This window comes from Podarcis vaucheri, assembly GCF_965113315.1.
Source record: "Podarcis vaucheri genome assembly, chromosome: 2".
Lineage (NCBI taxonomy): Eukaryota > Metazoa > Chordata > Lepidosauria > Squamata > Lacertidae > Podarcis > Podarcis vaucheri.
In genome coordinates, this window is record NC_138760.1 from 52,744,832 (window position 1) to 52,759,268 (window position 14,437).

Below are 14,437 nucleotides of genomic sequence, written 5' to 3' on the forward strand. Positions count from 1 at the left end.
TAGTGATGTTATATGTTCTTAATGCCTGGCTCCCTACAAGTGTTAGAGCAGTTGCTTTCTGTGCCAGGTAAAGTTTCAAAATAATATTTAAAGTCTGCCCCATGCAGAACACATTACAATTGTATTGCACAGGATCTCTGTGCACTTGCATAAATCCTGAGGTTTAGGTATAACTTGATTAGTATCATAGTAAAATGATCTGCAACAGAAATTATTCATGGGAATTGGGCTCTCAATGAGTATTATAGCACAGGTGGCTTCCTAAATGCTATTGGACCTCAACTCCCATCAGTTCTGAACAGCATGGGTGATGTAGTCCAGCTGCATCTGGAATCCACAGAGTCACTATCCCTGAATTAAATAATCCCTTACTGTTTGTGCTTCAACCATAATGTAACTTTTCTCTGTCCTTTTCCCCCCTAGTTAATTACTGGAGTCCAGCAGACGACAGAGAGACACAACCAAGCTTTCATGGCCCTTGAGGGACAAGTCATATCTAAAAGATTACATGCCAATATAAGAGAGAAAGCAGGTCACTGGTTTGCAACCACCACTCCTATTATTGGCAAGGGGATCATGTTTGCTGTGAAGGAAGGCAGAGTAACCACAGGGGTTTCAAGTGTCACAACGGAAGACAGCCGAAAGATCGCCTCAGTGCTTAACAATGCTTACTACTTGGAAAAGATGCACTATAGCATTGAGGGGAAAGACACCCATTATTTTGTCAAGATTGGCTCATCTGACGGCGACCTTGTTACCCTGGCAATGACCAGTGGGCGTAAGGTGCTGGACAGTGGAGTAAACGTTACGGTGTCCCAGCCAACCCTCCTAATCAATGGAAGGACTCGAAGGTTTACAAATATTGAATTCCAGTACTCCACCTTGCTCCTTAACATACGCTATGGCCTGACCCCTGACACACTGGATGAAGAGAAGGCAAGAGTGCTGGACCAAGCTCGGCAGCGAGCCTTGGGGTCAGCCTGGGCCAAAGAACAGCAGAAGGCACGGGATGGCAAAGAGGGTAGCCGCCTGTGGACTGAAGGAGAGAAGCAGCAGCTTTTGAGCACAGGGAGGGTTCAAGGTTATGAAGGATACTATGTGCTCCCAGTGGAGCAGTACCCAGAGCTGGCAGACAGTAGCAGCAACATCCAGTTCTTAAGACAGAATGAAATGGGAAAGAGGTAACAAATTAACCTGCTGTCATCCTTGTCTGGATGAACCAGTAGTTACAACTGTTATCTCCTCTCCTAAGGAGATGAAGACCAACGGGGGCACTTGGCTGAGCTACTTTGGGATAGTAAGTGGCAAGAAGGCTCACATTTTTTGAGTTCAATGCTGCTATCCAAGTGATTAAAAACCACATCCTGAAGTGGACTAAAGCCAGACTGAAAACTTTAAACCGTGCAGATTCAAAAGTACCCCATAAATATTACCCACTTGTTCTGGGTCTAAAGAAAACATAAATCAAAACAGAAAAAAAATATTTAAAGAGAAGGCCTCATCTTATATTACCTCACTCCATTCACACGTGAGCAAACTTTCAAGATATTCAAGAGGGCCATCCACCTCCACTAGACCAGCTGATGGGGAAAGATTCTTCAGGCTGCTTGTTTGATAAACATTCAAGAGGTTTTTTCATTTAAAAGCAAAATACAGGTGCATTTAATACATGACTTCTGGGGTGATTTGTGTGTAGCAACTGGAAGAAATGAGAACAGGAGCAACAGAGCACTGGAAATAGCAAAAGAAGTATATTAAGGAATATAAACCTGCACTTGCACTCCAACCCTGCTTTTGTCTGGCCTAAAGTTAATTTATTCAAAGAGGGCAGAGTGTAAAGTTCAATTCAAAATGGTGGCTATAAATCACTACTGATAAATTTCATACTCTGTATGTCTTTGAAGATTCCATTGTGGACAGTATAACACAGTTACAGGGTGTAGTCTGTTTAGATTCAGTAGTTTGTTGGTATCAGTTCTAGTAGAGCTGTGGGCATTGTGTTAACACTATTGCAAATGGGCACCAATTCAGATCACCCTGTACATACATCAGCCAGAAGGCAGAATCACTGTTTCAGATTTTAAAAAAAGAAAAAATTATTAGTGTGTTTGTTTGGTCGAGAAACTGAGACAATCACATTATGGTCACCGAGGGCGGGGGGGAGAAATTAAAAAATATATAAAAACAAGTCTAATAAGAACTTTGGTACAGAACTTTTTTGTAATATACATGTATGAATTGTTCATTGAGTTTTTATATTAATTTTAATTTGCTGCTAAGCAAAGAATAGAGACAGGCAAAGATAATTTATGGCAAAGTGTTTAAATTGTTTATACATAAATAAAGTCTCTAAAACCCCTGTGAATGTAATGTCTTCTGTTTTAGAGATGTCCTGAGAAAAATGAATAGAATAATAGTCAGCAGTGGGGAAATATTACATTATGTTTCTTTCAGATGTAATGCTTTAAGACTCGTATATGAGGAGGTAAAGATAGCTTGACAGCTATACATATTAACGGCCATCCTTTCCAGATAAGGCCTTTTGGAGAATTGCCCTTTCCACTGTTCTAATGTACATGGTTGCCTACTTCATTGACTTTGTATGATTGACTCAGTAGAAAGAAACTCCTGTTATAGACAAGGTTGATGATTTAATTGACCCACAATAGTAGTGTCTTGCTTGACAAATCTTGCACATTACATTTTTGATAATGTGACAAATATGCATAAGCAAATGTGTGATTTTTATATATTTGTGTTCTGGGCCTGCCTGGAGCTTCCCAAAGACAGTGCACTTCATGACTCACAGGTTTGCTGCGCTATATTGCACAAAGCAGTCCATGGTAATATGCAGCATGTGCAATCTTAGCAATGTCTTCCTCTTTCTTAGATGTTCCTTTTCCTCCCCCACCCTACACATTCAGTTAGGTTTTAAAATCCAGGAACTGTTCAACTGGCCTTCTACACTGTGGCTGTAACGTAAGAAAATATGGTTGCCTGGTTAGAACAATAAACCCAGAAAAGTAGTCTGCAATATAGTAGTGCATGAGGAATTGTATTTTACACTACAATATAAACTATCATAGCTTTCCAAACAAATCTTGGGATTGGTGAATGACTCGTGAAATGTCTAGTACCCCTCATAGTTCCCAGGGCTACCATGCGAGATTGCTATTAAATTACTTTAAGCAAATGTTTAGAAATGCCCGTGATTTTTTACTTGGAGTGTCATGTATTAAAATAAAATACGAGAACCAGCCCTCTCATAAGGCAGAGTGAGGCAGCAGCCTCAAGTGGCAAATGCTGGGAAGCAGTAGCCAGATGTTCAAGGACAGAAAAGTAAGTACTGTGCCCTTAGGCTGCTCTCCATAGGTGTCATAGAGCAGGGGTGTCTGACAGGTCAAAAAAACCTTTGACCTGAACCTCTCCCCAAAAGGGGTAGATCACTGCCAGGTTTTTTTTTAATGTGAGTAGATCACAGTCTCTTGGGAGTTCCATTTGTCAGTAGATTATGCCCATGTGGCATTTGAAAACAGACACACCCAAATAGTAATTATCCCTTGCATTTCCTGGAGTTTAATCAAACCAGCCTCATAGTTGCTTCAAACACAGTGTTTCCCCAGAATATCAGGGCATCTGTCACAGCATCTAGGCGCATTGCTCATGGTTGACCCAGTGCTTGTAGTTCATTTCTGAAAGCAGCAGCACAAACAGTGGGAGAAGACTGAGTAAAGCTGGCTCAAACAATTAGTAGCATCCATTTAGCAGCAGATAAAACGAGAGCTGCTAACACTTTCTACCTCACACAGAATATGGGCAGCCAATCTCTTTGTCAAGCAGAGGGGAGCAAGTGTTGCAATCCTGTGAAGAAAATACAATGAGGAAAAGTATAGCCACCCTTCACCTTCCCAGACTGCTTGTGTGCTGCACTGAACAGGATTCTCCTACAAGGTTGTGTTGAACTTTACCTCAGCTTCAGCTGACACAACCTGTAGCTTGCACAGGTGAGCTAAATGGTTGGCAGGTGCTTGGAATGTTGGCCTTAAGCCTATTCTCCTTCCAGCACAGGTGCAAAGAGATCCCACCCAGGCAGCAATCACACCACAGTTTTCTGTGGCAAGTTGTTGAGGACACTTTGCGGTATTAGAGGAAAAGAAAGGCACCATTGTTCTGCTTATTGTTTTCCTGCCTTAAATTGATATGTAGTCAGGAAAGGTATGTGTTGTTTCCTTCTGTCTCATATTTGCCTTTTTACAGTCTGTTCATCATGCAGTTTGAATTAGTTGGAGTGGATGTAGCAAGAGACAATCGAAGAACCTATGTGAAGCAGAAAGCAGGAGGTATATTGGCCCTAACAGGAAGTTGAAATAAGAACTATTGTTTTAGTAATTCTTGTACACCTACAGAGCCTGTCACTCAGCAATCTGTTTAACTCCTTTGTGTAGATATTTTACCAGCAGGGCCTAAGAGGCCTACCATTAAGTAATGGTCAGACAGCAGTGTCACTGAATGTAAGTAGTCCAGTAGTTTAAAAGGATTTTTCTGCATTCCTTGTTCTGTTTCCTTGCTAGGTCAGCTATCTGATGCTGTTCGATTCTTCAAAAAGCAAGTACTGTAACTACCTTTCCAAACACCTTTCACTTGGCAAGAACGAAAAGCCCATTGAGTATAGCATCACACAGGGTGAATCTGGTTTTCACGGAGATGTAGTTAACATTTTTCTTTAAAGATTTTCTACCTTACTTTTTAACCATGTGATCCCCAAGGTATCTCACAACTTATTGTTTAAAATAATATGTAATCTTTATTATCTAACATGCATATTTTAGAAATGAGACCAACCACAGAAGAATGTAGGCAGAAATAAAGTTTACAAACAGCAAAAAGAAATCCATTCAAATTGGATGCTATTAAACACCTTTTTATAAGGAACCTTGAGCTAAAGTTCTTTCAAAGTGGGTGCCTAGTGGATGGATATGGATAAGTCCTAGTCAATAATCAGAGTACATAAGGACAATATTGAATTATTTGTTGGATGCAGCACTTCAGAAAAGAAGGAATTAACTTCCCTTCAATAGCTAATAGAATGGGCTTCATGCATGTGTGCTACTGAGATTGAAGGAATACATGTATATAAGCTACTGAGTGTGCATGAGGGCAATAATGGCAATGAAACATAAGCATTGCACATAACTGGTTAACAGATTTCTATAACTAAAACAGCCATGTGAATTAGGTTGTTACTACAAATCCCAGCCCAAAATCCATTTAAGATACCAGATGACTTTTTGTTGAGCTTCTAGCTCCCATAACTCGACCATCAACTCTGGTCTTTGTCTTCCTGACTACCAGAGTTGAGAGAGGGAGACCACTCTAATTTTCTATCCAGCACAAAGCCACTACCTTTGTTACCTTACTTAGGTTATTGCCTACCTAGGAAGATAGCCCGGCTAGTCCAGGTATTTAAATCCTTGCCTAGATTTTAACACTTACTGGATCCAGGACTTAGAAGGGTCTTGGCACGCAGCTGAATCCTCCCCCAAAACACTCAAAACGTGTTTTATCTTATGCTTCATGCTTAAGATTCAACTGTTAGCACCCTTTCTGCCTCTCTAGTCACACTCTACTACAGTGGTACCTCGGGTTAAGTACTTAATTCGTTCTGGAGGTCCGTTATTAACCTGAAACTGTTCTTAACCTGAAGCACCACTTTAGCTAATGGGGCCTCCCGCTGCCGCCGTGCCGCCAGAGCACGATTTCTGTTCTCATCCTGCAGCAAGGTTCTTAACCCGAGGTACTATTTCTGGGTTAGCGGAGTCTGTAACCTGAAGCGTATGTAACCCAAGGTACCACTGTACAGGCTTCCTCAAACTCAGCCTTCCAGATGTTTTGAGACTACAATTCCCATCATCCCTGACCACTGATCCTGCTAGGTAGGGATCATGGGAGTTGTAGGCCAAAAATATCTAGAGTGCCAAGTCTGAGGAAGTCTGCTCTACTATATACAACCTGAGCCTGCTGTAGAGGGGTTCAAAGCATTACATTCAAAGCAGGTTGTATCTTTCTCATGGCTGCAGCGTTGGATCTAAAACTGCCAGCCCCTCTGGCGTGGTAACCCCTGCTTTTTCCATCTTGTAAAATGCATCATTGCCCACTCCAGTTCTGCCTCTCCCTCCTGCAACTCTGCCTTTTGTCTCCTGCTAACTATCTCTAGCCCAGGATGGGACTCCACCCCTCTGCATCTGGCAGAGAGTCTTTGCTTTGTTGATGGCTTCCTTGATGAGTCACCAACCTGTCTTTGTTTGCTTAACGACTCGGCCATTCAAGGTGGCCTGGACACAGGAATACAGATTTCGCCTGTATTTTACCATGCTAAAGCCAATGTTTGGTATCCAGAAATTTGAAAAGGAATCCAGGCACCCCACAAATCCTTAACAATATGTTTACTGTAGTGATTTGTTTTATAGTAATATTGTCTGTAAAAACATATCAAAGATGCTTGGAAACAGAAAAGAAGTTACCAAAATACAAGCGCATTGATTCTGGGTAAATACAAGAAGCCCAGGTAATTCCAGGTAAAATATCAAGTCACTTGGTGGATGAATTCTCCTTACAAACAAATTCTGAATTTATTGTTGGCTAATTCTAAATTATTAGTTGCCTTTTAAGATCTATTATGCACTATTCTTAATTCTAAACTGGGATATAGATGGATTTCTAATTACAGTAGACCCCAACATGTTATTGTCATTAATAGGGTCATTTAAGCTGGAATAGACATAAAATCCCAAGTTAGGGACTATTCTGCCAAAATGCCATGACGGAATAACTATATATAAGTAAAGGCAAGCCTATGATCAGGGTTTATAATAACAACAGTAATTAAGATTCTGCACTAAAATTGCTAGCTGGAGGATGGCATCCTTTGAGCAACAGGCTAACTTGGGAGGTGCAGGGCAGGCCATGTGGTGCGCATATCTCTGTTCTCCAACATTGCCCCATAACTTCTTGCCCTCAGCATCTATTCCTTGGGGCAACTGCCTCAGTTTGCCTAATGGTAGGAACCTGTTAATTTCATCCATTGTTCCATCAGCAGTTGTCACAATCAGAGGGACTTCAGCAGAAAGGAGCAGGGAGAAGATCAGAAAACAAGCTTACCTTCCTAACTTCTTTTTTGGAGACTGCCAGCACATTTATGCTTTTTGTACAATAATTCTTTTGATATTCAGCTTCGTTAAAAAAATAATAATTCAGTTATCTGATCTATGTTATTGGGTGACTAATTCAGATTTTCCTTTTATATAATCAAGGAAAAGCAGGAGGGGGAAGGTAAATTTGTATTTAAGCTTAAAAATGAGCAGTGAACTGTTTTTGATCCCTAAATGATTGCAGGCCAAACAAGCTTTGTTGCTGATCTCAGTCATTCCTATAGTCAATGTTAAATTTTAGTATCCCTTTTTCTTTTGGTGGTGTACCATTACTATGAAACCACATGGTGGCAATCTTGTCAAAGATTCCAAAGAGCTTTCCCTCTTTGAGGGATGATGATGATGATTCTTTTTCACACAGTACTAAAGCTGTGTTCATTAGGCATAATAATGAAACTGGGCCTAATTTTCTTGTAAAACTTTTTTTCACATTAACTTTTGAATTAAATCTCTTAAATCTATTTTTTCAACATTCACAAAACTTCTAGCCTAGTAGTAGATGTGATGGAATAGATTTTGTATTCTGTTCAGGGTTTGAAATTGGACATTCAAGAAACACTCTGTTGACTAATCACTAGCAACCTGGTTTCTCAATTTTGGAGATAAACGAAATACTTCCCACAGCCTAAATGAACTGGTACAATTTCTCCAAACCATGTATTTGATCAATTTAGATTTCAAATCATCAATATTTATTGTTGCATTTAGTGGTCCAGCACTGGAAATAAGCTCACTGCAATGTTCAGCTTGCCGTAGGCCACAAGATGAGCTTATTGTAAAGGTGAAGTTTTAACTAAGCACTTGCTGGTTCGTGATTTAGTCTCTTAACTACAGTACTATGCTGCCTTTCAAGAATATGAAACTGTCAAATAGAAGAATGACTTCAAGATGTATAAGATAATTGCCATACACATATGGGGCGGAGCTCCATTGTTCATTGAAAACAGTAGCCTGAACCTTTCATTTCAGAGGCTCTCTGTTGCAAATCAAAAGCAAAGTTGACAGGGAAACTCTCAAGCCATAAGCCATCCCTATTACAGCCCCTCCATCACCAAATGTTGTTGGTTACTGAAATTTAGTGGAGAAGGGGCTTAAGCAATGAACAATCACATGCAAAAGTAATAGCATTTGCATTTATAAGGCATTAAGTGTTTTCACTTAAAGTGGTACATCTAATGTAAACATACACTAGGCAGAATTCTCATTCACATTAAAGAAGCCTGATTTGTTTTGTTTTATTCAACCAGTAATCACACAGGCATAAATAGTGGAAAAGAAACACTTGCCTCCAAAACAATACTAAGGTGTTGCTAGTATTTGCTAGTTTCATTTTGGAAAAAATTGTGGTTTGGTAGGTCGATATTTGCCAACGTATTTGAATATTGATTGTGTAAACATGTATAAATTAATCAAAAATATGTGAAGGCAAGCCAGACATTGTCTCTGGACCCATCTGCACTAAACACATGTGAAAGTCATTTAATACTTTTTTAAAAGATGTATTTGTTAGGTTATCAAAAATGTGACATTGTCCTAAGAAGGATTATAACCTTTTTCTCACAAGCTACCTTTTAAAGAAGGCTGCTTCATGCATTACATTACCTTTAAATTGTAAACAAATGCAGGCAGCAAACATGCCATTTCAGCAAGGCATAAAGCTTGGAATTGACTGATTCAGAATCTGGCTACTTCCTCCAGGTGCATCTACACATTTGCTAATATGTGATGACTGAAGTAGGTTCTTGTTGATATCCTCTGTTCAAAGGTCATTGCAAATGCAGTCTCGTGAAGATCCTTAGAATTATCCTACTTCATTTTATTACAGTTTTCCAAGATCTTCAGATAAGGAATTTCCCTCCACACCTCGGTCATATTCAGCAGATCCTGGAGCTCCTGTACCTTTTGTTCCTTTGCACATGGGAAACTTTTTGCAGAAGTAGCTTTTCCTGCTGCTTTAGCACCACCACCAAGTTATACCAAGCCCTAGGGGCTTATCTACACTTACGTTCCCTGTCCTTTTTTCAGGCATGGTTTGTGCTTTAAAGCTCTGTGAGTGCCATTTTATTTTTGTTCTGAAGCTTTACCTGTGAAAACCTGATCTTTAAAGCTGAATGGTAGCAAACAGCAATCCATGGAAAACCTGAATTGCCATTTGTTGCACCTCAGCTTTCAAGAGCAGGTTTTTGTGGGAAAAGCTCTGGGGCAGAAAGAAAGTAGCACTCAGACACAGAGCTTTAAAGCGCAAACCTCTGCCTGCAAAGAGCAAGGCAAAAGGTAAGTGTGGATAAGCCCTAGTAAAGTTACAGGTAGTTCTATATTGAATAGACCTACATTGGCTCCCAGTACGTTTCCGAGCACAATTCAAAGTGTTGGTGTTGACCTTTAAAGCCCTAAACGGCCTCGGCCCAGTATACCTGAAGTAGCATCTCCACCCCCATCGTTCTGCCCAGACACTGAGGTCCAGCACCGAGGCCCTTCTGGCAGTTCCCTCATTGCGAGAAGCAAAGCTACAGGGAACCAGGCAGAGGGCCTTTTTGGTAGTGGCGCCCGCCCTGTGGAACGCCCTCCCATCAGATGTCAAAGCAATAAACAACTACCTGACATTCAGAAGACATTTTCAGGGAAGTTTTTAATGTGTGACATCTTAGTGTATTTTTGGTCTTTGTGGAAGCCGCCCAGAGTGGCTGGGGAAACCCAGCCAGATGGGCGGGGTGCAAATAAATTATTATTATTATTATTATTATTATTATTATTATTATTATTATGAAGTCCCACTGCATGCTTCCATGAAGACTGACATAAAAATTTACCTTGATGTAGGAAAACATGTCTGTAATGTTTAATAATGCAACTAGGGAGTTTTGTTGTTTAAAAGTTATAAAGAAAAGTCTTAAGATAAGCATTCTGTTCAGCCATGGGAAACGGACAGAACTGGATGTCGGCATGACTGGAGGGTCACTAAATGAAGCAACTAATATATTCCAGATGTCTTGTGACAAGAGGCATGTATTTACAAATGCAGAGCATATTTTCTTTAAGTCCCAACAATGAGCATTTCCTCATTTTTATAAAAGTACTTTGCTTCATGACATTTAGTACACTTCATGGAAACTCTGGATTTTGTATTGGCAAATGTGGAAAATGTTAACTCTATCTTCTGTAAGCCTCTGATTTAGTGTAATCATTCCACAGGACAAATGACTATTTTTAATGATGCTAACTTCTCAGCCTATGTTGCTTCTGCCACAGTCAGAACAGTACAGTGGTTACATACACTTCAGGTTACATACACTTCAGGTTACAGACTCTGCTAACCCAGAAATAGTACCTCGGGTTAAGAACTTTGCTTCAGGATGAGAACAGAAATCACGCACCGGCGGCGCGGCGGCAGTGGGAGGCCCTATTAGCTAAAGTGGTGCTTCAGGTTAAGAACAGTTTCAGGTTAAGAACAGACCTCCAGAACGAATTAAGTACTTAACCTGAGGTACCACTGTACAATGTTCTGCTATTTTGAGAACCTTGAAAGACTCATGGGCTTGAAGCGACTTGAGAATTTTGATCTTATTCTCATCAGTTGAGCCATGGTTGATTTCATATTGGATCTTAACCTATCAACTAACTACAAATTAATGGTGTGAAAGAATTGGGGACATGCAAGATTTTAGTGTTTCCTGACTGAGTTATCAGGACACAAGATGTTTGTTGTTGTTTGTTTATGTTTCACATTTTTCTCAGTCTAGGACTCAAGGTGGCTTACATAGATAAAATAGAACAAGCTAAAAACAATGGGGAAAACAATCATTAAATGGTAATTAAACACTAACAGAATTAAAATAGTATTTTAAAATACATTAAATGCAGACAGTAACATTAAAATTATTACAGCATCAGCCCTTTCCTCAAAAGCAGTCCATTCCAAAAGACCTGTTGGAATAGAAAGGTCTTCACCCGCTGGCAGGAGTCTAGCTTCTCTAGAAAAGTTCAAAGTCTGGGGCAGCCACTGAGAAGGCCCTCTCCTATATCCCTACCATGCATGCCTGTGAGGATGGTGGGGCTGAGACAAGGACTTCCCTTAAAGATCTTGGAGCTTGGGCAAGTTTGTATGAGGGAATACAATTTTTCAGATGGCCTAGATCTAAGTTGCATTGGGGTTTTATTTTTTAAAAAAATAATATTTATTAGTAGTTTTCAGAATTATAAGAAAAAGAAAAAACATTTAAAAAACAACACTATAGTAGACAAAAAAGAAAGAAAAAACACAAAAACTAATACAAGAATACAACAAAAAAGAAAAAGAAAAAAGAAAACAACACAAATCCCAGATTACATATCTAAAACTTCCATTTGCTTGTTTCATTGACTTCCTCACGCCTCCCTTTTTGTAATCTAGTTTAATTAGTTATTTCAGCAAATTCTTTCCATCTTTCTCAATTTTTGTTAAAAAATTTATCCTAACCTAATTTAATCTAATAATTAGCTCAACCAATCCTTTCCATCTTTCCCCATATTCTATTATTCACATTACCTTAATTAATTTAACCTTCTCTTACCCTAAAACACCTTAAAGCTTGAATCTTAGTTATCAAATATACATTACTCCTGATATCATTTCTGCTAAAGTCATATAGTTTCATTCCAACATTTTCCCTAATATTCATTAATTTTTAACCAATTCCCCAAATAGAAAATTTTCTTTATAGATTTTCTTCCAATCTTCACCCAACGTCCCTTCTTCCTGGTCTCGGATCGTGTCAGTCCTTACTGTCCATTCCATCTAGTCCATCAACCTGGAAGCCTTATGTCCGAGGCCCTTAAGTCTCTTCCATGTCCCTTCTGCAATTCTTCTTCTTGTTGTTTATACTTGCCCTTTTCCTTGTCTTTTGTTGGTCCCTTTCTTAGTTTCTTTCCTTTCTCATTGAGGGGTAGGCCTCTGGGGGATTCCAAGCCAAAATTGTCTCCATCTCCCTTCATCAAACCCGCCCATTCCCCACAGTCCCACTCCCCACAATCCTCAATATAGTCCAAGAAGTATTTAAAAGCATATTCCAAGGTCTCTCCAACGTTGGGAACCTCCTCAACTCCAGACGCCCCCTGGCCCACTCCAACTTCAATCTTCAATGACAATGGCTCATACTCCTGTAGAGCCTCGGGACTCTCCATTTGTATTATTTGGGGTGCAACCGCATCCTCCTCCATTATGTTCTGCACTTGCCCAGTCAGTACAGATTCATGAGTTGGTCCCTGGATAATTTCTGTATCAATATTCCCTATTTGCCCACAGTTATTAACTGCAACAGTCAAATCCATTTTTTCATTCATCATAGAATCATAGAATCATAGAGTTGGAAGAGACCACAAGGGCCATCGAGTCCAACCCCCTGCCAAGCAGGAAACACCATCAGAGCACTCCTGACATATGGTTGTCAAGCCTCTGCTTAAAGACCTCCAAAGTAGGAGACTCCACCACACTCCTTGGCAGCAAATTCCACTGTCGAACAGCTCTTACTGTCAGGAAGTTCTTCCTAATGTTTAGGTGGAATCTTCTTTCTTGTAGTTTGGATCCATTGCTCCGTGTCCGCTTCTCCGGAGCAGCAGAAAACAACCTTTCTCCCTCCTCTATGTGACATCCTTTTATATATTTGAACATGGCTATCATATCACCCCTTAACCTCCTCTTCTCCAGGCTAAACATGCCCAGCTCCCTTAGCCGTTCCTCATAAGGCATCGTTTCCAGGCCTTTGACCATTTTGGTTGCCCTCCTCTGGACACGTTCCAGTTTGTCAGTGTCCTTCTTGAATTGTGGTGCCCAGAACTGGACACAGTACTCCAGGTGTGGTCTGACCAGAGCAGAATACAGTGGCACTATTACTTCCCTTGATCTAGATGCTATACTCCTATTGATGCAGCCCAGAATTGCATTGGCTTTTTTAGCTGCCGCGTCACACTGTTGGCTCATGTCAAGTTTGTGGTCAACCAAGACTCCTAGATCCTTTTCACATGTACTGCTCTCAAGCCAGGTGTCCCCCATCTTGTATTTGTGCCTCTCATTTTTTTTGCCCAAGTGCAATACTTTACATTTCTCCCTGTTAAAATTCATCTTGTTTATTTTTGCCCAGTTCTCTAATCTGTCAAGGTCGTTTTGAAGTGTGATCCTGTCCTCTGGGGTGTTAGCCACCCCTCCCAGTTTGGTGTCATCTGCAAGTCCATCTTCTCATGCATCTGTTCCAGCAGGGCACTTGTCTTGCATAAGGCAAGCACCCATTCTTCTTTCCAACTCATCTTTAGTCAAGGTCAGAAAAGCCTGTTCCCACGGTCTTAATCTCACATCTGTTGAGCCCTCAAATGTACTGCAGCAACAATTTGACAAGCTCCCTCTAGAGGAGGCAATTTCTATTTGTATCCATTTCTTTTAGGCAAGTCCAACAAAGGAAAATTACTTTCGTTTTTCAGATATTTTTCAGATATTTTGTTTCTTTAAGATGCAAAAGGCAACATTGAAATCAGCTTGTTTCTCTTCTTTAGCTATCTGTCAAAATATTCCATTGACAGTCAATGAACCTCTCCAACAATTTCTGTCTCTGATACCCCATTCCCAGGTTAGAGACGGTGGAAACTTATCCTTCTTCACTCCTGCTAGGGTTGAACAAAGTCCCCCCCCCCTTTTCTCCTGCTTCCAAGGGGGTTTCAGTAATTCTAAATGAAGGAAATTTAGACTTTTTTGACAGCTTTCCAGGCTTTAGCTTACAAAGTTTTTGCTTTAGTCTATATACAAAAAGCGGAAGGCAGTCTTCCTGTTTTGAACCTTCCCGCTTCGTTACCAAATTAAGAAATTTCTTGATCCAATTTTCCGTTTCTACTCACGGGTACTTGTTTTAAATCCAATTGTCCACAGGAAAAAGTCAGTGCTCTCTGGCAATGGCTGTGCGGCTTCACTCCGTGAAAGTAGCAGTCAGTTCGCAGCACCGCGCTTCTCACCCCACTTCGCTCCGGAGCCCCTAGATGGGATTCCCTGCGAGTAGGGGGATGCTCCTGGTGCCCTGCTGAACCCCACGTTCCCAGGCTTCCTCTGCCTAGGATTTCTAGCGGGTCCCCACCTTCGCCGCGGCGGGAAGACCCAGTTTCCACGGAGCCCGTTCCTCCGAATGGAGGAACTCCACCATTCGCCGATGGCGCTGACCCGGAAGTCTACTGCATTGTATGAGGGAATACAATTTTTCAGATGGCCTAGA

The 14,437-nt window shown here is 40.7% G+C and overlaps 1 protein-coding gene across 19 annotated transcripts in view; it reads left to right on the forward strand.

The window, feature by feature from the left end:
• TENM2 (teneurin transmembrane protein 2) overlaps window positions 1–2,365 on the forward strand; it is a 750,319-nt gene extending 747,954 nt beyond the window's left edge. For all 19 annotated transcript variants that reach the window (XM_082214667.1, XM_082214655.1, XM_082214668.1 and 16 more), the window contains one exon: window positions 424–2,365. In XM_082214667.1, coding sequence (XP_082070793.1) covers window positions 424–1,185 — 762 coding nt within the window. In that variant the 3' untranslated portion in view covers window positions 1,186–2,365. The remainder of the gene's footprint in view (window positions 1–423) is intronic.
• Window positions 2,366–14,437: the final 12,072 nt, after the last annotated feature.